The sequence below is a fragment of the Pseudophryne corroboree genome, chromosome 1 (assembly GCF_028390025.1).
Source record: "Pseudophryne corroboree isolate aPseCor3 chromosome 1, aPseCor3.hap2, whole genome shotgun sequence".
NCBI classification, from domain to species: Eukaryota; Metazoa; Chordata; class Amphibia; order Anura; family Myobatrachidae; genus Pseudophryne; species Pseudophryne corroboree.
Genome location: NC_086444.1, coordinates 1,091,661,254 through 1,091,687,265, shown reverse-complemented (window position 1 = coordinate 1,091,687,265; position 26,012 = coordinate 1,091,661,254). Strand labels below are relative to the sequence as shown.

The following is a 26,012-nucleotide window of genomic DNA, read 5'->3' as shown; positions in this document are numbered from 1 at the left end:
CACTTGGGATGGGCGCCCAGCATCCACTACGGACTACGAGAAATAGAATTACCGGTGAGTAAATTCTTATTTTCTCTGACGTCCTAAGTGGATGCTGGGACTCCGTAAGGACCATGGGGATTATACCAAAGCTCCCAAACGGGCGGGAGAGTGCGGATGACTCTGCAGCACCGAATGAGAGAACTCCAGGTCCTCTTTAGCCAGGGTATCAAATTTGTAGAATTTTACAAACGTGTTCTCCCCCGACCACGTAGCTGCTCGGCAGAGTTGTAAAGCCGAGACCCCTCGGGCAGCCGCCCAAGATGAGCCCACCTTCCTTGTGGAATGGGCCTTGATAGATTTAGGCTGTGGCAGGCCTGCCACAGAATGTGCAAGTTGAATTGTGCTACAAATCCAACGAGCAATCGTCTGCTTAGAAGCAGGAGCACCCAGCTTGTTGTATAAACAGCGAGTCAGATTTTCTGACTCCAGCCGTCCTTGAAATATATATTTTCAATGCCCTGACAACGTCCAGCAACTTGGAATCCTCCAAATCGCTAGTAGCCGCAGGCACCACAATAGGCTGGTTCAGGTGAAACGCTGAAACCACCTTAGGCAGAAACTGAGGACGCGTCCGCAGTTCTGCCCTGTCCGAATGGAAAATCAGATATGGGCTTTTATACGATAAAGCCGCCAATTCTGACACTCTCCTGGCTGAAGCCAGGGCCAGTAGCATGGTTACTTTCCATGTAAGATATTTCAAATCCACCGATTTGAGTGGCTCAAACCAATGGGATTTGAGAAAATCCAAAACTACATTAAGATCCCACGGAGCCACTGGGGGCACAACCGGGGGCTGTATATGTAGTACTCCTTTTACAAAAGTCTGGACTTCAGGAACTGAAGCCAATTCTTTCTGGAAGAAAATCGACAGGGCCGAAATTTGAACCTTAATGGACCCTAATTTGAGGCCCATAGACAATCCTGTTTGCAGGAAATGTAGGAATCGACCCAGTTGAAATTCCTCCGTCGGGGCCTTCCTGGCCTCACACCACGCAACATATTTTCTCCAAATGCGGTGATAATGTTGTGCAGTCACCTCCTTCCTGGCTTTTACCAGGGTAGGGATGACCTCTTCCGGAATGCCTTTTTCCCTTAGAATTCGGCGTTCAACCGCCATGCCGTCAAACGCAGCCGCGGTAAGTCTTGGAATAGACACGGTCCCTGCTGAAGCAGGTCCCGTCTTAGAGGTAGAGGCCACGGATCTTCCGTGAGCATCTCCTGAAGTTCCGGGTACCAAGTTCTTCTTGGCCAATCCGGAGCCACGAGTATCGTTCTTACTCCCCTTTGCCGTATAATTCTCAGTACTTTTGGTATGAGAGGCAGAGGAGGAAACACATACACTGACTGGAACACCCACGGTGTTACCAGAGCGTCCACAGCTATTGCCTGAGGGTCTCTTGACCTGGCGCAATACCTGTCCAGTTTTTTGTTGAGGCGGGACGCCATCATATCCACCTTTGGTTTTTCCCAACGGTTCACAATCATGTGGAAGACTTCTGGATGAAGTCCCCACTCTCCCGGGTGTAGATCGTGTCTGCTGAGGAAGTCCGCTTCCCAGTTGTCCACTCCCGGAATGAACACTGCTGACAGTGCTATCACATGATCTTCCGCCCAGCGAAGAATCCTTGCAGCTTCTGCCATTGCCCTCCTGCTTCTTGTGCCGCCCTGTCTGTTTACGTGGGCGACTGCCGTGATGTTGTCCGACTGGATCAACACCGGCTGACCCTGAAGCAGGGGTTTTGCCAGGCTTAGAGCATTGTAAATCGCTCTTAGCTCCAGTATATTTATGTGAAGAGACATCTCCAGGCTTGACCACACTCCCTGGAAGTTTCTTCCCTGTGTGACCGCTCCCCAGCCTCTCAGACTGGCATCCGTGGTCACCAGGACCCAGTCCTGTATGCCGAATCTGCGGCCCTCTAACAGATGAGCACTCTGCAACCACCACAGAAGAGACACCCTTGTCCGTGGAGACAAAGTTAACCGCTGATGCATCTGCAGATGCGATCCGGACCATTTGTCCAGCAGATCCCACTGAAAAGTTCGTGCGTGGAATCGGCCGAATGGAATCGCTTCGTAAGAAGCCACCATTTTTTTTCAGGACTCTTGTGCATTGATGCACAGACACTTTTCCTGGTTTTAGGAGGTTCCTGACAAGTTCGGATAACTCCCTGGCTTTCTCCTCCGGAAGAAACACCTTTTTCTGAACCGTGTCCAGAATCATTCCCAGGAACAGCAGACGTGTCGTCGGGGTCAATTGAGATTTTGGAAAATTCAGAATCCACCCGTGCTGTTGCAGCACTACTTGGGTTAGTGCTACTACGTCCTCCAGCTGTTCTCTGGACCTTGCCCTTATCAGGAGATCGTCCAAGTAAGGGATAATTAATACGCCTTTTCTTCGCAGAAGAAACATCATTTCGGCCATTACCTTGGTAAAGACCCGAGGTGCCGTGGACAATCCAAACGGCAGCGTCTGAAACTGATAATGACAGTTTTGCACCACGAACCTGAGGTACCCTTGATGTGAAGGGCAAATTGGGACATGCAGGTAAGCATCCTTGATGTCCAGGGACACCATAAAGTCCCCTTCTTCCAGATTCGCTATCACTGCTCTGAGTGACTCCATCTTGAACTTGAATTTTTGTATGTACAGGTTCAAAGATTTCAGATTTAGAATAGGTCTTACCGAGCCGTCCGGCTTCGGTACCACAAATAGTGTGGAATAATACCCCTTTCCCTGTTGTAGGAGGGGTACCTTGACTATCACCTGCTGAGAATACAGCTTGTGAATGGCTTCCAATACTGTCGCCCTGTCTGAGGGAGACGTTGGCAGAGCAGACTTTAGGAACCGGCGAGGGGGAGACTTCTCGAATTCCAACCTGTAACCCTGAGATACTACCTGCAGGATCCAGGGGTCCACCTGTGAGTGAGCCCACTGTGCGCTGAAATTCTTGAGTCGACCCCCCACCGCCCCTGAGTCCGCTTGTAAAGCCCCAACGTCATGCTGAGGGCTTTGCAGAAGCCGGGGAGGGCTTCTGCTCCTGGGAGGGAGCTGCTTGGTGCACTCTCTTACCCTTTCCTTTGCCTCGGGGCAGATATGACTGTCCTTTTGCCCGCTTGTTCTTATAGGAACGAAAGGACTGCGGCTGAAAAGACGGTGTCTTTTTCTGTTGGGAGGGGACCTGAGGTAAAAAGGTGGATTTCCCGGCTGTTGCCGTGGCCACCAAATCCGATAGACCGACCCCAAATAATTCCTCCCCTTTATACGGCAATACTTCCATATGCCGTTTGGAATCCGCATCACCTGACCACTGTCGCGTCCATAAACTTCTTCTGGCAGATATGGACATCGCACTTACTCTCGATGCCAGAGTGCAAATATCCCTCTGAGCATCTCGCATATAAAGAAAAGCATCCTTTAATTGCTCTATAGTCAATAAAATACTGTCCCTATCCAGGGTATCAATATTTTCAGTCAGGGAATCCGACCAAACCACCCCAGCACTGCACATCCATGCTGAGGCGATGGCTGGTCGCAGTATAACACCAGTATGAGTGTATATACTTTTCAGGGTAGTTTCCAGCCTCCTATCAGCTGGATCCTTGAGGGCGGCCGTTTCAGGAGACGGTAACGCCACTTGTTTTGATAAGCGTGTGAGTGCCTTATCCACCCTAGGGGGTGTTTCCCAGCGCGCCCTAACCTCTGGCGGGAAAGGATATAATGCCAATAACTTCTTTGAAATTAGCAGTTTTCTATCGGGGTTAACCCACGCTTCATCACACACTTCATTCAATTCCTCTGATTCAGGAAAAACTACAGGTAGTTTTTTCAGACCCCACATAATACCCCTTTTTGTGGTACTTGCAGTATCAGAGATATGCAAAGCCTCCTTCATTGCCGTGATCATATAACGTGTGGCCCTACTGGAAAATACGTTTGTTTCTTCACCGTCGACACTAGATTCGGTGTCCGTGTCTGGGTCTGTGTCGACCGACTGAGGTAAAGGGCGTTTTACAGCCCCTGACGGTGTCTGAGACGCCTGGACAGGTACTAACTGGTTTGCCGGCCGTCTCATGTCGTCAACTGATTTTTGTAACGTGCTGACATTATCACGTAATTCCATAAACAAAGCCATCCATTCCGGTGTCGACTCCCTAGGGGGTGACATCACCATTACCGGCAATTGCTCCGCCTCCACACCAACATCGTCCTCATACATGTCGACACACACGTACCGACACACAGCAGACACACAGGGAATGCTCTTATCGAAGACAGGACCCCACTAGCCCTTTGGGGAGACAGAGGGAGAGTTTGCCAGCACACACCCAAGCGCTATAAATATATAGGAACAACCCTACAGAAGTGTTGTTTCCTTTATAGCAGCTTAATATATCAATATCGCCCAAAAAAGTGCCCCCCCTCTCTGTTTTTTTACCCTGTTTCTGTAGTGCAGTGCAGGGGAGAGTCCTGGGAGCCTTCCTCGCAGCGGAGCTGTGCAGGAAAATGGCGCTGTGTGCTGAGGAGATAGGCCCCGCCCCCTATTTCGGCAGGCTCTTCTCCCGGTGTTTGTGAGACCTGGCAGGGGTTAAATACATCCATATAGCCCCAGGGGCTATATGTGATGTATTTTTAGCCAGAACAAGGTATTATCATTGCTGCCCAGGGCGCCCCCCCCCAGCGCCCTGCACCCTCAGTGACCGCTGGTGTGAAGTGTGCTGACAACAATGGCGCACAGCTGCAGTGCTGTGCGCTACCTCATGAAGACTGAAAAGTCTTCTGCCGCCGGTTTCTGGACCTCTTCACTTTTCGGCATCTGCAAGGGGGTCGGCGGCGCGGCTCCGGGACCGGACTCCATGGCTGGGCCTGTGTTCGATCCCTCTGGAGCTAATGGTGTCCAGTAGCCTAAGAAGCCAATCCATCCTGCACGCAGGTGAGTTCACTTCTTCTCCCCTAAGTCCCTCGTTGCAGTGAGCCTGTTGCCAGCAGGACTCACTGAAAATAAAAAACCTAATAACTTTTTCTAAGCAGCTCTTTAGGAGAGCCACCTAGATTGCACCCTGCTCGGACGGGCACAAAAACCTAACTGAGGCTTGGAGGAGGGTCATAGGGGGAGGAGCCAGTGCACACCACCTAGTCCTAAAGCTTTTATTTTTGTGCCCTGTCTCCTGCGGAGCCGCTAATCCCATGGTCCTGACGGAGTCCCAGCATCCACTAGGACGTCAGAGAAATACCTAACGTTTGTGTAAAATAACTAAGCGCATGCGCAGTAAGCGACTAATCGCAATATAGTGAAAATCGGCAACGAGCAAACAACTCGGAATGACCCCCATAGTTTTTTCTGGCTACACAAAGTATAAAAGTTACACATACTATATTCAAATATTACAATCATGGAAAACAATCTGCAGCATTCAGTACATGCGAGCCGCAAGTGTAACACATGCATGTGTACGTGAGCAGGAAGTGTAGCACATACAGTGCATGTAAGCAGCAAGTGTAGCACATACAGTACATGTAAGCAGCAAGTGTAGCACATACAGTGCATGTAAGCAGCAAGTGTAGCACATACAGTACATGTAAGCAGCAAGTGTAGCACATACAGTTGTCTATATACTAAGCCTTGGAGAGAGATAAAGTACCAGCCAATCAGCTCCTAACTGCCATGTATCAGGCTCAGGGGTAGATGTGTGAAACAGTGTTATGGTGGAGAAGTGGTGTGAACACACATTCGGCGGGATGTAATGACGCCCGAGTCCAGCGGCTGTGCTGGATGCCAGACGAACTCAGACTTTTTTTTAAAGGGGCCATCACTTACAAGGCATAGTTTTGCCTTGTAAGTGATTGCCCCTCTAAAAAGATGTCCGAATTCGGCCGGCATCCCGCACAGCCGCTGGACTCGGGCGGCCTTACATCCCGCCGATTATGTGCGCTGATACTGCTTCTCCCCCATGCATGAAGGAGATGTGTGGCACACGTGCCCTTGTCATTATCGGTGCTGCTGTCTTTAAGATATGCGCATCGATGTGCAGGGCAATGTATGAACGGCCAGTGGCACTTACCGTTCCGACAACTGCAGCTATCGATTTCGGCAGATGCAGGTGTCATTGCCCCACCACAGCACTGTCCCTGGCTGCGGCGCCTGCTGGGCCAGGGCTGCAAGTGAGATCTCGCAATGGTTGCAAGATCTCACCCATGCTCGATGGAGCTAGCCAGGCAGAGACACAGCGCATCAGCACTAGGCTGTTGCACTGTGGGTTCTAGCAAGGATCGCCAAACGGGGGAGTTTTCACTCCGTACTCTGGCATCCGAAATATTCATACATCTTGTCGTTGCTGCTTGTCGTATCCGTGTGGGTAGAATACATCTCCTCCTGAGTGTAAAAGAGTTAGTAGCTGGTTGGTTGGTATTTTATCTCCATTCACTTTATCTCTCTGCAAGGCTTATGGTGCCTATACACTTGTGAGATAATCGGTGCTAACCTTCGATTTCGACCGCATCGTGATAGAAATCAAAGGATTGTATACACATTTTAGGTACCTTTCAACGCGATGCGCGGGTACGCCAGTCGAACCTCACGTCTCAAGATAGTATGTGCTACACTTAATATTTATCGAATCGCAGTGCGATCGTATGTGGTTTTAAAAAAAACACGAGATATATCGCACTGCGATGCAGGGACGTGCGGAGAAGTAAATGGCTCAGGAGGCACTGGCTAGCACCAGAGCTAGATTTACACGCAATATATGAGCCAAAGCGTACATCTGGGCATTATGCACAGGTACAGCAGTATATACTGCTGGAAATTTGGTGAGTTTTGATCAGAGATGTCCGGAAAAGATACACAGGGCCGGCACTGCCTCACCTGCCATAGACTTTTTACTCCAGAGTTTTGGCTATAAAAATGATTAGAATAATGCAAAGAAGGTATTTCAAACATATTCTTTGTATTTTTCATATACTTTAAACAGTCAAAACTCTGGCACAGACGTTCGTATGACAGGAAAGGCTCTGCCTCACCCCACCGCACATCACTGCTGCGATGTGCGATGGGCACCCGCCGGGAGCGGCCGGAGGCCGCTCCGACTCGGCGGTGACGTGCTGATCACGTGATTACCATGCGATCTACTGCATGATAATCACTTTGACAGTTCAGGTGCGATTTTATCGCACCTGAACTGCCGGTGCGATGCCCTGCGATATTGCGTCGCAGGGCATGGCACAAGTGTATGGGCAGCATAAGTACATATACCCCACAGTACATGTGCATGTAAGAAAGTGTAGCACATCCATACATGTGAGCAGCAAGTGTAGCACATCCATACATGTGAGCAGCAAGTGTAGCACATCCATACATGTGCAGAATGACATGGCTGATCTGGAACACTTGCTGCTACACTTGCATGCACATACAGTACATGTGCATGCAAGTGTAGCACATACATGAGCAGAACGACGTGGCTGTCCTGGAACCCCTGCAGCATGTCCCTGTATTTCAGTAGCCACGATCCGCTCACCCACCCATGCTTTAGGAAAAGCCACCCGAATTTCTAAAACAAACTGTGGAACTATAAGCCCCAGCATGCCCCTCACCAGCTTGGCAGAGTATGCTGGGACCAGTCTATGCTATTGAGGTCTCCATTACCTGCCCTGCACCCGCCGTCTCCCGTTGTCAATGTCGCCACCACCACGGCCAGGAGAAGAGCAGCGCAGCACAAACCTCCCCCCGTTACTATGGGAACCAAGGCTGCTGTACGGCGTTCCGGGAGGTACAAACCTTTGACACACATTGCTGTATATACAGCAGGCTCATGTTAAAATTTGCTTCCCAATAGTGTCAGTCGGAGCTCAGTAGCCTCATCCCCCCACATAACATGACTTATACAACTACTGCCTTTGACCAAAAAAAAACTGTTTTTTCCCCCATGTTTCAACAAAATGTAAGAAAAAACTCTCCCCCATCTGTAATACTGTACAGGCAAGCTAGGTACCGAGTGAGGAGCTGAGTCCCCAGGCAGTGGTGGTCATTCAGGGCCTAATTCAGATAATCTAAAATGGATTTACAAAATCATGTGATTACAAATCAGCATTTTTTGTGTATGAATATTGGGTGATACGCAACTACCATGCTGCGAGTCCGTGGCCTTAGTGGCATCTACCTGCCCTTATTGCACAGTCACCCTTCGTGCATAGCCAGATTAAGGGGGGAATGCAGGGCATACTGTACCCCGAGCCCCCTTTGTCAGGGGACAAAGCACACTGACATCTCTAGCTTTCCCTCTTAAGCAGCAGCAGAACCAGCAGCCAGAATGAGAGCAGGACAGTATGCAGTAAAGGCAGAGACACGGACAGAGGCGGATTGGCCATAGGGTTTGCGGGGAAGATTCCCGGTGGGCCGACGCACCCGTGGGGCCTGTTTTGTTTGAGGACATATGGTCCTTTTTATAGACATAATGAATATGATGCAAAATAATTTGTATATATGAAAATTACTTTGCCCCTTAGCCTGTGATTGCAGATGATCTAGTGCACAGGTTCTCAAACTCGGTCCTCAGGACCCCACACAGTGCATGTTTTGCAGGTCTCCTCACAGAATCGCAAGTGAAATAATTAGCTCCACCTGTGGACCTTTTAAAACGTGTCAGTGAGTAATTAATACACCTGTGCACCTGCTGGGTTACCTGCAAAACATGCACTGTGTGGAGTCCCGAGGACCGAGTTTGAGAACCACTGATCTAGTGTATGCTCTGTCTGCCTGCTTGGCTGACATATAAGATTGAGTGAATAGTGATTGGGATACGGTTGGTGTAATAAGCAAGAAAATATATCTTTGTAAAGAATTATATAGTTTCCTAAATTCTGAAGGTGTATCATATAATGTGCTTATAATATTTAATTTTATTTATTTTTAACTTCCCCTTGATGCTGGACATCCCCACTATCTGGAAAGTCTTGGGGGGAGGGTGCTGCTGCCATGGCCCATGGCTAGACCTTACACCTCTGGTGCTGCCCATGTGGGGCCAGTAGTACAATTTTTTCCACGGCCGCTTTTTGTTCCCAATCCGCCCCTGGACACAGGAGTATCATGTTTCATGAGCTACCGATAAAGCTTTCCGACCAGAGGAGAGATAGGAGGGTGGAGAGAGCTCTAAGTGACACAGGGATCCCAGCTTCTCCTCTTCCCTCCTTGGGTGTCTGAGTCTTGTGTAAACTGTTATGCAACTAAACCATTTGGGTCTAGCGATAGGCACACACAGGGAGTCCTCCTGAGTCCTGTCCCAGTGTGTAAGTAGTACAGAGGCTGCTGCTATTCTTGCATGTGACAAGATAAATTATTAAATTTTTCTATGTGTATTTTAAGGTTAAGTTGTCTTTGTTACACTACAAGAAAAGTTTATATAATAGTTGTCTTTCAATTAGGTGGAGCTATAAAAAGTACCCAGCCCTTATTAAACTATTAGTTTAAAACTAATATATACCATTGGTTTACATTTAATATACACAATCCATACATCCCAACATGACCCATTCCAGGAGGGATAAAATACCTGGACTTCCTTCTTAATTTATGATTGCAATCACCTGTGTTAAAGTACCTTTTTATCAATTAAATAGTTCAACACAGGTGATGCCAATCAAATATAAAGTGGGAAGTCCAGGTAGAGAGCATTTTGTCCCTCCTGGAATGGGACATGTTGTGAAGTATGCTCAATCTAATATACACACCCCACCTTCCACCAGGGCTCCCCTGACTTAAGTGCCCTGGGCATCCCCAAGGCTTAAGCCGGCCCTGCCTTCGTGGAAAGGCATACTTGCCTGCCCTCCTTCATTCTGCAGGAGACTCCATGAAATAGCAGCAATCTCCCTGACTCCCTGAATAGTCCAGCAATCACCCTGATTGCACCTTACCCCCATTATGCAGCTGTTACATTTTTGGGGAAGGGGGGGGGGGATTTAATCACAGATACATACATTCAAATGGGATCATCAGTGCCAGTACCCTGTATTGGTTATAAGGCACAATGATCCCTATGGCTACATGCATTTTAAATAAAGTTTCTCGTGGCCTCTTACAGTATATGGAACCTCTTGTAAAGCACAATACACAAACAAATTCTGCAAAATATCAGTGTCTTTTCTTCAGCAAGTAGATGTTACTAACTTTGGGGCTCATTTACATTTGGATGTAAGTTATTTTTATGACACGCCTCTCAGATGTAGCAGTAAACGTCCGCACTGATAGGTGTCACTTTCACATCTCCCTGAAATGCTTTTTCAAAAGTAGACAAGTATGCTTTAAGTCGGGTTCTGTTGTACAACCTGGGCAGAGTCAAGGTCCGCAGAAGCATGACCGGAACACTAACTGTCAGTGCAGTGCTATACGCTGGAAGTCCAGCTGCACTAAGTGAGTTTAATAATTCCACTCATACTGTATAGTCATCTTGGACAGGTTGGTATTGGGTGACCGGCGGTTGGGAGACTGGCGGTCACTATACCGACACCGGGATGTCGTCTCTCAGATGGCCAGCGGGGAAAGGGGCGAGTGCAACAAAGCCCCTTGCATGCTCGCTGCGCTTGCCACGCAGCGGGCTCGCCACAGGTTCTATTCCCACTCTGTGGGAATAGTCCCTGTCGGTCGGCATGCCAACCAGCGGGCTAGTCCGTGTTCAGGATGCCGGCGCCGGTATTGTGACCGCCTGTCACATAACCGTATCCATTTTGGACTTGAGGAGCCTGCACACTGCAAGCATCCGTTTTTTCCTTTATTGTTCCTCTCCCTGATGTCATATCAAGATCATACATACCTCAGTCCTTTTCTAGGTCACTAAGCTATACAACAGTGAAAATGCGATATCATTTCATAGAGTAGTTTTTGTGTGATGCCAGAACAAACAGATTAAATTTCACTTTTGGTTTTTTTTTTGTCTTGATGGTCGATAAACAGTCCCTAGAAGTATAATTCCCCCCCCCCAAAAAAAAAAAAAAAAAATGTCTATGTACAGACACAACCCTTACACATACTTGCCTACTCTCCCGGGATGGCCCGGAGGCTCCCGGAAGAGTCGGCAAGTCTCCAGAATTCTGGGGTCCCCCATGCCCAGCCGCCCACTTAGCGAGTAAAGTGGGAGGTCCGGGCAGTCGATGACGCGATTCTTGTTGAATCACGTCATCATAGTCACGCCTCCTGCAGTATAATGCCGGTAATAGCAGCATTACACAGCGGGGGGGGGGCTTACATGACGCAGCACATCAGTCACGCCCCCCGTTCCACCTCTGACACGCCCCCGTTCCGCCTCTGGCCCGCCCCCCCTCTGCTCGTCACGTCACTGCCCCGCCCCCTGCTTAGCCGACCTGGCTGCTCTCTCCCAGAGAGAACAGCCATAAAGGCGGCAAGTATGCCCTTACAGTTATATTATTAATTGTACAGATTTTTATTGTAGGGTTTCCCTACTTATCTTTGGCTATGTAGGGCTTTGTGTGAACCCAATTTCCACTGTTGTTATGTTGTTTATTACTGTTGCAGTGTTTTAGTGATAACCTCATTTAAGGACAAAACGATAAAAAAATTGGAGTAAATCTGTGAAAAGCACAAACATTATCCGATGGTCTGATCCTGCATATGCTACAGCAGTGTTTTCCAACCACTGTGCCATGGCACACTAGTGTGCCCTGAGCAGCCTCCAGGTGTGCTGCCATAGATGCATAGCCAGGCCCGTCAGTGTTTTACTGCTACTGAGGCCCTGGAACGATCAATACTGGTGGGTTTAGTGGTTGCAGAGCCAGTTCTAATTTTGGGCCCGGCCAGTGTTGGGCTCTTCTGGCTTTCTCAGATGTGGCTCAGGAGTTAACTATGGAGAAGCTGCGACATGACATCCTAGGACACACAGCTGCACCATGCCACACCATTATATTTGAGAGTGCCCTGGCAATATTTCAATCTTGTTCAATGTGCCGTGAGTTGTAAAAGATTGAAAATCTCTGTGCTACAGTGTCGTCACCATGTTATTATAAAAACACCCCAAAACTGCCAAAAGACGTGCACTGGTGGAGGGGCTGCTGGAGGGGCCTTGCAGGGGCTCCAGTTTGCTACCCCTCCCCAGTATGCCTGTGCTGTAGCCAGTGGAGCCTTCTTCCAGGTGATCTCTTTGGAAGATGATGCCACACATAGAAAGCAAAGACTCTGGCACTGCTCCTGATTGGCTGCCGGTCTGCGAGCTCTGATTGGCTCACGAACCTGCAGCTGATTTAAGATACCCGCGCCGCTGCCAGAGACTGGACTGAGGAGCAGGAGAGGCGCGTGCTGCGCTCTCCTGCCCTCGCCGCAAGTAAGGTGGTCAGGCCGCAAGTAAGGTGGTCAGGCCGCAAAAGAACCCCTGCCCGCGTGCTGCAAAAGGATTTGGTAGGGGCAGCGAGTTTGACACCCCTGCCATAGAGTATCAGAATTTGTTTCACAGCACCCCTAGGCTAAAGTTTCTTATTGAGAAATTGAAAAAAAATATATAAAATTAAGTCAATTGTGTTTATAATGGGTCCTCCGTTATCTTGTCTGACTGAGGCGTTAGTCGCGATCAGGCATACGCAGCGTGCCTGGGCGCAAGGCGGCGCGCCTAGTCGAAGGGAGACGCACAGAGCGTTTGGCGTTACCTTTGAGTGTAATACCTAAGATCATCCACCAGATGTCGCTTTTTAAAATTACCAATGTGCATGCGTGTGGTCTCCATTAAAATACAATACTAAACTACAGCGTAAGAACTACTTTACTGGTGCGTCTCATTACGCTACATTATGCTACAGTATGTCATATATAACAGTATATACAGTACAGCATATACAGATGCAAATGAATGCGTTACAGATACAGTATGGTCTATTGATGTTAGGGATATGTGAGCGTCCAAATCCCATAGTATTAAGTATAATGGGTGAGAGATAAAAGCTCCTCCCTAAGTTCCTGGATGCCCAATCACTGTGTGTATAGTTTATACAGACGCAAATAAACATGTTAAAACTAGAGATGTGCGGGTGTGTTTTGGATTCGGGTGTTTTTTTCAAAAAACCCTAAAAAACAGCTTAAATCATAGAATTTGGGGGTCATTTTGATCCCAAAGTATTATTAACCTCAATAACCATAATTTCCACTCATTTTCAGTCTATTCTGAACACCTCACACCTCACAATATTATTTTTAGTCCTAAAATTTGCACCGAGGTCGCTGGATGACTAAGCTCAGCGACCCAAGTGGCCGACACAAACACCTGGCCCATCTAGGAGTGGCACTGCAGTGTCACGCAGGATGGCCCTTCCAAAAAACACTCCCCAAACAGCACATGACGCAAAGAAAAAAAGAGGCGCAATGAGGTAGCTGTGTGAGTAAGCTAAGCGACCCTAGTGGCCGACACAAACACCTGGCCCATCTAGGAGTGGCACTGCAGTGTCAGGCCGGATGGCCCTTCCAAAAAATACTCCCCAAACAGCACATGACGCAAAGAAGAAAAAAAAGAGGCGCAATGAGGTAGCTGTGTGACTAAGATAAGTGACCCTAGTGGCCGACACAAACACCTGGCCCATCTAGGAGTGGCACTGCAGTGTCACGCAGGATGGCCCTACCAAAAAACACTCCCCAAACAGCACATGACGTAAAGAAAAAAAGAGGCGCAATGAGGTAGCTGTGTGAGTAAGCTAAGCGACCCTAGTGGCCGACACAAACACCTGGCCCATCTAGGAGTGGCACTGCAGTGTCAGGCCGGATGGCCCTTCCAAAAATACTCCCCAAACAGCACATGACGCAAAGAAGAAAAAAAGAGGCGCAATGAGGTAGCTGTGTGACTAAGATAAGTGACCCTAGTGGCCGACACAAACACCTGGCCCATCTAGGAGTGGCACTGTAGTGTCACGCAGGATGGCCCTTCCAAAAAACACTCCCCAAACAGCACATGACGCAAAGAAAAAAAGAGGCGCAATGAGGTAGCTGTGTGAGTAAGCTAAGCGACCCTAGTGGCCGACACAAACACCTGGCCCATCTAGGAGTGGCACTGCAGTGTCAGGCCGGATGGCCCTTCCAAAAAATACTCCCCAAACAGCACATGACGCAAAGAAGAAAAAAAAGAGGCGCAATGAGGTAGCTGTGTGACTAAGATAAGTGACCCTAGTGGCCGACACAAACACCTGGCCCATCTAGGAGTGGCACTGCAGTGTCACGCAGGATGGCCCTTCCAAAAAACACTCCCCAAACAGCACATGACGCAAAGAAAAAAAGAGGCGCAATGAGGTAGCTGTGTGAGTAAGCTAAGCGACCCTAGTGGCCGACACAAACACCTGGCCCATCTAGGAGTGGCACTGCAGTGTCAGGCCGGATGGCCCTTCCAAAAAATACTCCCCAAACAGCACATGACGCAAAGAAGAAAAAAAAGAGGCGCAATGAGGTAGCTGTGTGACTAAGATAAGTGACCCTAGTGGCCGACACAAACACCTGGCCCATCTAGGAGTGGCACTGCAGTGTCACGCAGGATGGCCCTTCCAAAAAACACTCCCCAAACAGCACATGACGCAAAGAAAAATGAAAGAAAAAAGAGGTGCAAGATGGAATTGTCCTTGGGCCCTCCCACCCACCCTTATGTTGTATAAACAGGACATGCACACTTTAACCAACCCATCATTTCAGTGACAGGGTCTGCCACACGACTGTGACTGAAATGACGGGTTGGTTTGGACCCCCACCAAAAAAGAAGCAATTAATCTCTCCTTGCACAAACTGGCTCTAAAGAGGCAAGATGTCCACCTCATCATCATCCTCCGATTCATCACCGTGTACATCCCCCTCCTCACAGATTATCAATTCGTCCCCACTGGAATCCACCATCACAGCTCCCTGTGTACTTTGTGGAGGCAATTGCTGCTGGTGAATGTCTCCATGGAGGAATTGATTATAATTCATTTTAATGAACATCATCTTCTCCACATTTTCTGGAAGTAACCTCGTACGCCGATTGCTGACAAGGTGAGCGGCGGCACTAAACACTCTTTCGGAGTACACACTTGTGGGAGGGCAACTTAGGTAGAATAAAGCCAGTTTGTACAAGGGCCTCCAAATTGCCTCTTTTTCCTGCCAGTATACGTACGGACTGTCTGACGTGCCTACTTGGATGCGGTCACTCATATAATCCTCCACCATTCTTTCAATGGTGAGAGAATCATATGCAGTGACAGTAGACGACATGTCCGTAATCGTTGGCAGGTCCTTCAGTCCGGACCAGATGTCCGCATCAGCAGTCGCTCCAGACTGCCCTGCATCACCGCCAGCGGGTGGGCTCGGAATTCTGAGCCTTTTCCTCGCACCCCCAGTTGCGGGAGAATGTGAAGGAGGAGATGTTGACAGGTCGCGTTCCGCTTGACTTGACAATTTTCTCACCAGCAGTTCTTTGAACCCCTGCAGACTTGTGTCTGCCGGAAAGAGAGATCCAAGGTAGGTTTTAAATCTAGGATCGAGCACGGTGGCCAAAATGTAGTGCTCTGATTTCAACAGATTGACCACCCGTGAATCCTTGTTAAGCGAATTAAGGGCTCCATCCACAAGTCCCACATGCCTAGCGGAATCGCTCAGTGTTAGCTCCTCCTTCAATGTCTCCAGCTTCTTCTGCAAAAGCCTGATGAGGGGAATGACCTGACTCAGGCTGGCAGTGTCTGAACTGACTTCACGTGTGGCAAGTTCAAAGGGCAGCAGAACCTTGCACAACGTTGAAATCATTCTCCACTGCGCTTGAGACAGGTGCATTCCACCTCCTATATCGTGCTCAATTGTATAGGCTTGAATGGCCTTTTGCTGCTCCTCCAACCTCTGAAGCATATATAGGGTTGAATTCCACCTCGTTACCACTTCTTGCTTCAGATGATGGCAGGGCAGGTTCAGGCGTTTTTGGTGGTGCTCCAGTCTTCTGTACGTGGTGCCTGTACGCCGAAAGTGTCCCGCAATTCTTCTGGCCACCGACAGCATCTCTTGCACGCCCCTCTCGTTTTTTTAAAAATTCTGCACCACCAAATTCAAGGTATGTGCAAAACATGGGACGTGCTGGAATTTGCCCATATTTAATGCACACACAATATTGCTGGCGTTGTCCGATGCCACAAATCCACAGGAGAGTCCAATTGGGGTAAGCCATTCCGCGATGATCTTCCTCAGTTGCCGTAAGAGGTTTTCAGCTGTGTGCATATTCTGGAAACCGGTGATACAAAGCGTAGCCTGCCTAGGAAAGAGTTGGCGTTTGCGAGATGCTGCTACTGGTGCCGCCGCTGCTGTTCTTGCGGCGGGAGTCCATACATCTACCCAGTGGGCTGTCACAGTCATATAGTTCTGACCCTGCCCTGCTCCACTTGTCCACATGTCCGTGGTTAAGTGGACATTGGGTACAACTGCATTTTTTAGGACACTGGTGAGTCTTTTTCTGAGGTCTGTGTACATTTTCGGTATCGCCTGCCTAGAGAAATGGAACCTAGATGGTATTTGGTACCGGGGACACAGTACCTCAATCAAGTCTATAGTTGGCTCTGCAGTAATGATGGATACCGGAACCACGTTTCTCACCGCCCAGGATGCCAAGGCCTCAGTTATCCGCTTTGCAGCAGGATGACTGCTGTGATATTTCATCTTCCTCGCAAAGGACTGTTGGACAGTCAATTGCTTGGTGGAAGTAGTAAAAGTCGTCTTACGACTTCCCCTCTGGGATGACCATCGACTCCCAGCAGCAACAACAGCAGCGCCAGCAGCAGTAGGCGTTACACGCAAGGATGCATTGGAGGAATCCCAGGCAGGAGAGGACTCGTCAGAATTGCCAGTGACATGGCCTGCAGGACTATTGGCATTCCTGGGGAAGGAGGAAATTGACACTGAGGGAGTTGGTGGGGTGGTTTGCGTGAGCTTGGTTACAAGAGGAAGGGATTTACTGGTCAGTGGACTGCTTCCGCTGTCGCCCAAAGTTTTTGAACTTGTCACTGACTTATGATGAATGCGCTGCAGGTGACGTATAAGGGAGGATGTTCCGAGGTGGTTAACGTCCTTACCCCTACTTATTACAGCTTGACAAAGGCAACACACGGCTTGACAAATGTTGTCCGCATTTCTGTTGAAATACTTCCACACCGAAGAGCTGATTTTTTTGGTATTTTCACCAGGCATGTCAATGGCCATATTCCTCCCACGGACAACAGGTGTCTCCCCGGGTGCCTGACTTAAACAAACCACCTCACCATCAGAATCCTCCTTGTCAATTTCCTCCCCAGCGCCAGCAACACCCATATCCTCCTCATCCTGGTGTACTTCAACACTGACATCTTCAATCTGACTATCAGGAACTGGACTGCGGGTGCTCCTTCCAGCACTTGCAGGGGGTGTGCAAATGGTGGAAGGCGCATGCTCTTCACGTCCAGTGTTGGGAAGGTCAGGCATCGCAACCGACACAATTGGACTCTCCTTGTGGATTTGTGATTTCGAAGAACGCACAGTTCTTTGCTGTGCTTTTGCCAGCTTAAGTCTTTTCATTTTTCTAGCGAGAGGCTGAGTGCTTCCATCCTCATGTGAAGCTGAACCACTAGCCATGAACATAGGCCAGGGCCTCAGCCGTTCCTTGCCACTCCGTGTGGTAAATGGCATATTGGCAAGTTTACGCTTCTCCGACGACGATTTTATTTTAGATTTTTGAGTCCTTTTTTTACTGATATTTTGTGTTTTGGATTTTACATGCTCTGTACTATGACATTGGGCATCGGCCTTGGCAGACGACGTTGATGGAATTTCATCGTCTCGGCCATGACTAGTGGCAGCAGCTTCAGCACGAGGTGGAAGTGGATCTTGATCTTTCCCTATTTTTTGAACCTCAACATTTTTGTTCTCCATATTTTAATAGGCACAACTAAAAGGCACCTCAGGTAAACAATGGAGATGGATGGATACTAGTATACTTATGGATGACGAGTGACTGACGACACAGAGGTAGCTACAGCCGTGGACTACCGTACTGCGTCTGCTAGTATAGAGATGATAATGATATAAAAAATATATATATATCACTACTGCAGGTATATATATAATATAATGACGGACCTGCTGGACACTGTCAGCAGACTCCTAAACTACTAGTATGAAGAAGATAGAAAAGAAAACCCCACCACAGGTAGGTATACAATTATGGACGAGCACTGACGACACAGAGGTAGCTACAGCCGTGGACTACCGTACTGCGTCTGCTAGTATAGAGATGATAATGATATAAAAAAAAATATATATATCACTACTGCAGGTATATATAATATAATGACGGACCTGCTGGACACTGTCAGCAGACTCCTAAACTACTAGTATGAAGAAGATAGAAAAAAAAAACCCACCACAGGTAGGTATACAATTATGGACGAGCACTGACGACACAGAGGTAGCTACAGCCGTGGACTACCGTACTGCGTCTGCTAGTATAGAGATGATAATGATATAAAAAATATATATATATCACTACTGCAGGTATATATAATATAATGACGGACCTGCTGGACACTGTCAGCAGACTCCTAAACTACTAGTATGAAGAAGATAGAAAAAAAGACCCACCACAGGTAGGTATACAATTATGGACGAGCACTGACGACACAGAGGTAGCTACAGCCGTGGACTACCGTACTGCGTCTACTAGTATAGAGATGATAATGATATAAAAAATATATATGTATCACTACTGCAGGTATATATATAATATAATGACGGACCTGCTGGACACTGTCAGCAGACTCCTAAACTACTAGTATGAAGAAGATAGAAAAAAAAAACCCACCACAGGTAGGTATACAATTATGGACGAGCACTGACGACACAGAGGTAGCTACAGCCGTGGACTACCGTACTGCGTCTGCTAGTATAGAGATGATAATGATATAAAAAATATATATATATCACTACTGCAGGTATATATAATATAATGACGGACCTGCTGGACACTGTCAGCAGACTCCTAAACTACTAGTATGGAGAAGATAGAAAAAAAAAACCCACCACAGGTAGGTATACAATTATGGACGAGCACTGACGACACAGAGGTAGCTACAGCCGTGGACTACCGTACTGCGTCTGCTAGTATAGAGATGATAATGATATAAAAAATATATATATATCACTACTGCAGGTATATATAATATAATGACGGACCTGCTGGACACTGTCAGCAGACTCCTAAACTACTAGTATGAAGAAGATAGAAAAAAAAACCCCACCACAGGTAGGTATACAATTATGGACGAGCACTGACGACACAGAGGTAGCCACATCCGTGGACTACCGTACTGCGTCTGCTAATATAGAGATGATAAAGATGATAGAGATGAACAAAAAAAATCTAACACTACTGCAGGTGAATATTTATATAATATAATGAATGACGGACCTGCTGGACACTGTCAGCAGAATGCGTTTATAGAATTAAAAAAAACACACCACAGGAGTGTTTAACTTTTTCAGGCAGACAATATACTGGTGGTCACTGGTCAGTCACACTGGCAGCAAAAGTGTGCACTGTACTCCTGCTATAACTGCACCCCAGTCTCCCCCACAATTCAGCTGTGTGAGCAGTGAGCACTTAGCAGCACAGTCAGATATACATATAGATGGTATTATCATGCAGCACACTGAGGCTGAGAACAGATATGGTATGTGACTGTGTATCGTTTTTTTTCAGGCAGAGAACGGATTATAAATAATAAATAAAACTGGTGGTCATTAGTAACTATCAGCAAAACTCTGCACTCTGAGTACTCCTAATGCTCCCCAAAATTACTAAATTTAGTAGTAAATCAACTCAAGTGTCTCTATCTAAACGGAGAGGACGCCAGCCACGTCCTCTCCCTATCAATCTCAATGCACGTGTGAAAATGGCGGCGACGCGCGGCTCCTTATATAGAATCCGAGTCTCGCGATAGAATACGAGCCTCGCGAGAATCCGACAGCGGGATGATGACGTTCGGGCGCGCTCGGGTTAGCCGAGCAAGGCGGGAAGATCCGAGTCTGCCTCGGACCCGTGTAAAAAGGCTGAAGTTCGGGGGGGTTCGGATTCCGAGGAACCGAACCCGCTCATCTCTAGTTAAAACACTTCTGTATGCAGACGCAACTAATGTGTGAAAGAAATAATGTAGCTCATTGACTTTACAGTATGTACAGTGTACTAAATGAGCGTCCGAGTCCCCTAATGGCATAAACGAACACCAATGGGAAGGAATCGCTCTTCCCAGTACTTTTACACATGAAGTTGTGAATCTTCCATGCAGTGTCGTCGGCTAGTGATGAAGGCTCCCGCCTGCCATGCTGAGCGACCCGGGTCCAATTCCCAAAGTGGCAATCTTTTTTTAAAATTTTGTGTTCCTGTGAAATTCACTTTAGTATTATTTTTTCCTGTGTAATCCATTGTAAAAAATTCAATGGAATGGTGCACAGAGGTTTCACACAAATCGGGGTAAATCTGCAGGAGCGACTCATTCGCTATCTAAAATACACAGCGGTGATTTGACATCCAGGAACTTAGGGAGGAGCTTTTATCTCTCTCCATTGTAATCTTTTTAAGTATAACAACGAGAGATAAAAGCTCCCCCTAAGTTCCTGGATGCCAAATCACCGTCCTTAGTATATCTGTACAGTATGTTCTATTAGTGTACTAATTAGCACGAACAGCTTGTAACGTGCAGCGGCAAGTTTAATCTTTCTATGTATAATGGAGAGAGATAAAAGCTCCTCCCTAAGTTCCTGGATGCCAAATCACCGTCCTTAGTATCTCTGTACAGTATTTTCTATTAGAGTACTAATTAGCACAAACAGCTAATTAGTACCCTAATAGAACATACTGCACAGAGATACTAAGGATGGTGATTTGGCATCCAGGAACCAGGGAGGAGCTTTTATCTCTCTCCGTTATACTTAGAAAGATTAATCTTGCCGCTGTACGTTACAAGCTCTTTGTGCAAATTAGTACACTAATAGAACATACTGTACAAAGATACTAAAGACGGTGATTTGGCATCCAGGAACTTAGAGGGAGCTTTTATCTCTCTCCGATATACATAGAAAGATTAATCTTGCCGCTGTACATTACAAGCTGTTCATGCTAACTAGTACACTAATAGAACATAATGTACAGAGATACTAAGGATGGTGATTTGGCATCCAGGAACTTAGGGAGGAGCATTTATCGCTCTCCATTGTAATCTTTCTAAGTATAGTAATAGGATGCAGTGAAAATCAATATACGCTGGCCCTGTCTTGTATGCTGTAATTATTCTAGGGTGCAGTGAAAATCAATGTACACTGGCCTTGTCTTGTATGCTGTAATAATTCTAGGGTGCAGTGAAAATCACTGTACACTGGCCCTGTCTTGTATGCTGTAAAATTACAGGGGTGTTGTGAAAATACAGGGGTGCTGGCACCGTCCGGCTTTTGGCATCTAAACCGTACTGGGGTGAGCCTGGTGACAGCCCAGCAGCTTGAGGAACTTTGGACACGTCCCCAGAGTGATGAAAACTGGGGCATGATGCAATGCCGCACCTACTTGATGTGAGACCACACCCCTTCTTGGACACATACCCTAAGCTAGTGCAAGTGGTCCCTATTTCCTACTCCCAGATGTTAGGAGGAATGGTGAATAATAGCAGACATATTTTGCATCACAACAACACTTTCAAATGTATGTGCAGGCTTCCCCGTCCCCATTATTTATTTGTGTAAAACACGTGTGTATGTCAGTGTAAAATCACCTTTATAACATTGCTGCATAAATTTTTACGGGGTTTTGCTTAAAGTCATGTGTTTTCACCATTTGTGACCGATCGCACACACTCATCACTATCACCTTTACACTTACACCATGGTCAGGGCACACACGTAAGATTCACTTTGAGCTTTTGTACTCTGTTGATCTTCACTGGCTAATTTGGAAAACCGTTTTCTTGGAGGCCATCGTCTAGGCACGTCTTGTCTCTGATATGGGTGATTTGTCCGACAAAGCCGCATTCCTAGTTTTCCACCCGGATTGTGCTGTGCTCCGCACTCATCTTGACTATCTTCCCAAAGGAGTCTCCAAATTTCATATTAAGAGATTGTGGTTCCCTCTCTGTCTCCTTCTGACTCCTTGGACTCTGGTGCCTCCCTTGTCACCCTCAATGCGGTCCGGGATCTGAGTATTTACGGTTGCCGCACCCAATCTTTCCGCAAGTCTGATTCATCCTTTTTTACAACCACAACGTGGCTTGCCGGCTTCTGAACACTGGTTGTGCATTACTATTCGCCAGGCCTATCTGATGCCTGGGAGGCAAGTTCCGCTATCGGTCAAGGCCCATTTCCATTCAGTCAGTTGGGGCTTCTTGGGCAGCTCATCGCGGGGCTTTTGTAGAGCAGCTTTTGTGGAGCAGCTTTTGCAGGGCGGCTACATGGTCTTCTACCCAAACCGTCATTAAATTCTATCGTTTCGACACCTTCGCCTCGGCCGATGCGGCCTTTGGGTGTCTAGTCTTCAGTGTAGAGCAATGGAGCATTCCCGCCCATAAAAGGACAGCTTTGGGATGTCCCAGTGTCCACCAATCCTGTTTTTTATAGACAGACTACAGGCACCAGTGTTCTCTTAATATCCGGGCATGCTGGCTCTTATGGTTCGACAACTGCCATCATGCTGGGACAGTACTTTATAGGATTTGTAAGCCGACCATAAAGAACAATACTATTTTATTATTTCTTTCTTTATCACTCCCATATTCATAGACCAAGTGGTGAGGTGAAGAGGTTGGACCTCGGGAGGTGGACCCCATATTTTTGGGGGGTCCTAACTTTCTGATGGATTCCAGCCCTGGGCTGGCTAGTTTGGGGCTGGATAAGTTTATGGTAGGGAGACCCCACTCTGTGTATCACCCTACTATAGCCTCATCCCGCCGGCTGATTCAGCCTGGTGCTGGTTGTTGGATAATAAGTGGAACTCCATGTGATTCCCCCCCCCCCCCCCTCCCTATTTTCCAATAACCTGCACAGGTTTAGAGGTACAGGCTGGTCCTAAATCGATGGTGTGTTTTGGGGGCTAAAACGCACATTTACTAACAGGCTTTTTTTATACTGATTTTTTAAATGTTAGTTAATGCACGATTTAGCCCCTGAAACACAACATTGATCTAGAGCGATTTAAAATCGATCAAAATTAGCCTTTAGCCCCAGTTCTTTCTATACAGGTAGAATGTGAATGAAAGACATGCAACATCTAGGAGTGGCACTGCAGTGTCAGACAGGATGGCACTTCAAAAAAATTGGCCCCAAACATCACATGATGCAAAGATAAATAAAATAAAAAAAGAGGTGCAAGATGGAATTGTCCTTGGGCACTCCCACCCACCCTTATGTTGTATAAACAGGACATGCACAGTTTAACAAACCCATCATTTCAGCCACAGGGTCTGCCACACGACTGTGGCTAAAATGACTGGTTGGTTTGGGCCTCCACCAAAACAAGAAGCAATCAATCTCTCCTTGCTCAAACTGGCTCTACAAAGGCAAGATGTCCACCTCATCATCCTCCTCCGAATCCTCACCCCTTTCACTGTGTACATCCCCCTCCTCACAGAGAATTAATTCGTCCCCACTGGAATCCACCATCTCAGGTCCCTGTGTACTTTCTGGAGGCAATTGCTGGTGAATGTCTCCATGGAGAAATTGATTATAATTCATTTTGATGAACATCATCTTCTCCACAGTAACCTTGTACGCCGATCGCTGACAAGGTGACCAGCTGCACTAAACACTCTTTCAGAGTACACACTGGAGGGGGGGCAATTTAGGTAAAATAAAGACAGTTTGTGCAAGGGCCTCCAAATTGCCTCTTTTTCCTGCCAGTATACGTACGGACTGTCTGACATGCCTACTTGGATGCTGTCACTCATATAATCCTCCACAATTCTTTCAATGGTGACAGAATCATATGCAGTGACAGTAGACAACATGTCAGTAATCGTTGGCAGGTCCTTCAGTCCGGTGGGCTCGGAATTCTTATCCTTTTGCTCGCAGCCCCAGTTGCGGGAGAATGTGAAGGAGGAGCTGTTGACGGGTCACGTTCCGCTTGAGTTGACAAGTGTCTCACCAGCAGGTCTTTGAACCTCTGCAGACTTGTGTCTGCCGGAAAGAGAGATACAACGTAGGCTTTAAACCTAGGATCGAGCACGGTGGCCAAAATGAAGTGCTCTGATTTCAACAGATTGACCACCCATGAATCCTGGTTAAGCGAATTAAGGGCTCCATCCACAAGTTCCACATGCCTAGTGGAATCGCTCCGTTTTAGCTCCTCCTTCAATCTCTCCAGCTGCTTCTGCAAAAGCCTGATGAGGGGAATGAACTGACTCAGGCTGGCAGTGTCTGAACTGACTTCACGTGTGGCAAGTTCAAAGGGTTGCAGAACCTTGCACAACGTTGAAATCAGAGGCGGAACTACCGCCAGTGCAACCAGTGCGTTGCACTGGGGCCCGCCTCTGTCTAGGGGCCCAAAGCATGTAATGAGTCAAACTGTCTCATTACATGCCGCTGTGCGCTGCGGGCAACCGCTGCCCACAGCGCACAGCCGCCCAGAGAGGAGAGGAGAGGAGCAGTGGTACGGGGGAAGGAGGAGGGAGGTGGAGGAGGGAGCCGCAGCAGCGCTTTGTTACTGGTTGAGGCGTTGCTGCTGCTGCTGCTGCCCCTCTGCTTCACTATAGGCTGTCTTCCGAGAACAGCCTATAGTGAAGCAGAGGGGCAGCAGCAGCAGCGCCTCCACCAATAACACAGCGCTGCTGCGCTCCCTCCTTCTCTCCTGCCCGGGAATCGTGAGTGACCAGAAGCTGCACCGAGGAGCCTGAGCCAGCGGAGAGGGTAAGTATAATTTTTCTTTCTTTCTTTCTTTCTTTCTTTCTTTCTTTCTTTCTTTCTTTCTTTCTTTCTTTCATTCTTTCTTGGGACTGTCTGCCGCAATGTGTAAAAAGGGGGAATCTGCCTGCCGCAATGTGTAAAAATGGGGAATCTGCCTGCCGCAATGTGTAAAAAGGGGGAATCTGCCTGCCGCAATGTGTAAAAATGGGGAATCTGCTTGCCGCAATATGTAAAAATGGGGAATCTGCCTGCCGCAATGTGAAAAAATGGGGGATCTGCCTGCCGCAATGTGTAAAAATGGGGAATCTGCTTGCCGCAATCTGTAAAAATGGGGAATCTGCCTGCCGCAATGTGTAAAAATGGGGAATCTGCCTGCCGCAATGTATAAAAAGGGGGAATCTGCCTGCCGCAATGTGTAAAAATGGGGAATCTGCCTGCCGCAATGTGTAAAAATGGGGAATCTGCCTGCCGCAATGTGTAAAAAGGTGGAATCTGCCTGCCGCAATGTGTAAAAATGGTGAATCTGCTTACCGCGATGTGTAAAAATGGGGAATCTGCCTGCCGCAATGTGTAAAAAGGGGGAATCTGCCTGCCGTAATGTGTAAAAAGGGGGACGCTGTCTGCCGTAATGTGTAATAAGGGCACGCTGTCTGCCGTAATGTGTAAAAAGTGTACGTTGTCTGCCGCTATGTTTAACAAGGGCATGCTATCTGCTGTTATGTGTAAAAAGTGTACGCTGTCTGACGCTATGTGTAACAAGGGCACGCTGTCTGACGTTATGTGTAAAAAGGGGGCGCTGTCTGCCGTTATGTGTAAAAAGTGCACGCTGTCTGCCATATTGTGTAAAAAAGGGGACGTTGTCTGCCGTAATGTGTAAAAAGGGTGACGCTGTCTGCCGTAATGTGTAAAAAGAGGAATCTGTCCGCCGTAAAGTGTAAAAGGGTCTCTACCTGGTGTAGTGGTGCTACTGTGTAATCTGAATAATGGAGACTACTGTGCACCGCTTTATGAATTGGTATTATTTTGTGGCCACACCCCTTCCCCACGAAGCCACGCCACTATGTATTTTTGCGCGCGCCT

The 26,012-nt window shown here is 47.6% G+C and overlaps 1 protein-coding gene across 7 annotated transcripts in view; it reads right to left on the bottom strand.

Annotated features, from left to right (window-relative positions):
- The window catches only part of PACRGL (parkin coregulated like), a 162,515-nt gene that overhangs the window by 125,763 nt on the left and 10,740 nt on the right, over positions 1 to 26,012 (bottom strand). For 2 of the 7 annotated variants that reach the window (XM_063921605.1, XM_063921615.1), the window contains exon 1: positions 7,686 to 8,250. The exons of 1 other annotated variant lie outside the window; for it this stretch is intronic. In XM_063921605.1, the coding sequence (XP_063777675.1) occupies positions 7,686 to 7,830 (145 nt within the window). In that variant the 5' untranslated portion in view covers positions 7,831 to 8,250. Of the gene's footprint in view, positions 1 to 7,685; positions 8,252 to 8,533; positions 8,618 to 26,012 lie in introns of those variants that run through there. 4 more of the 7 variants (XM_063921624.1, XM_063921640.1, XM_063921595.1 and 1 more) reach the window with 4 other exon arrangements.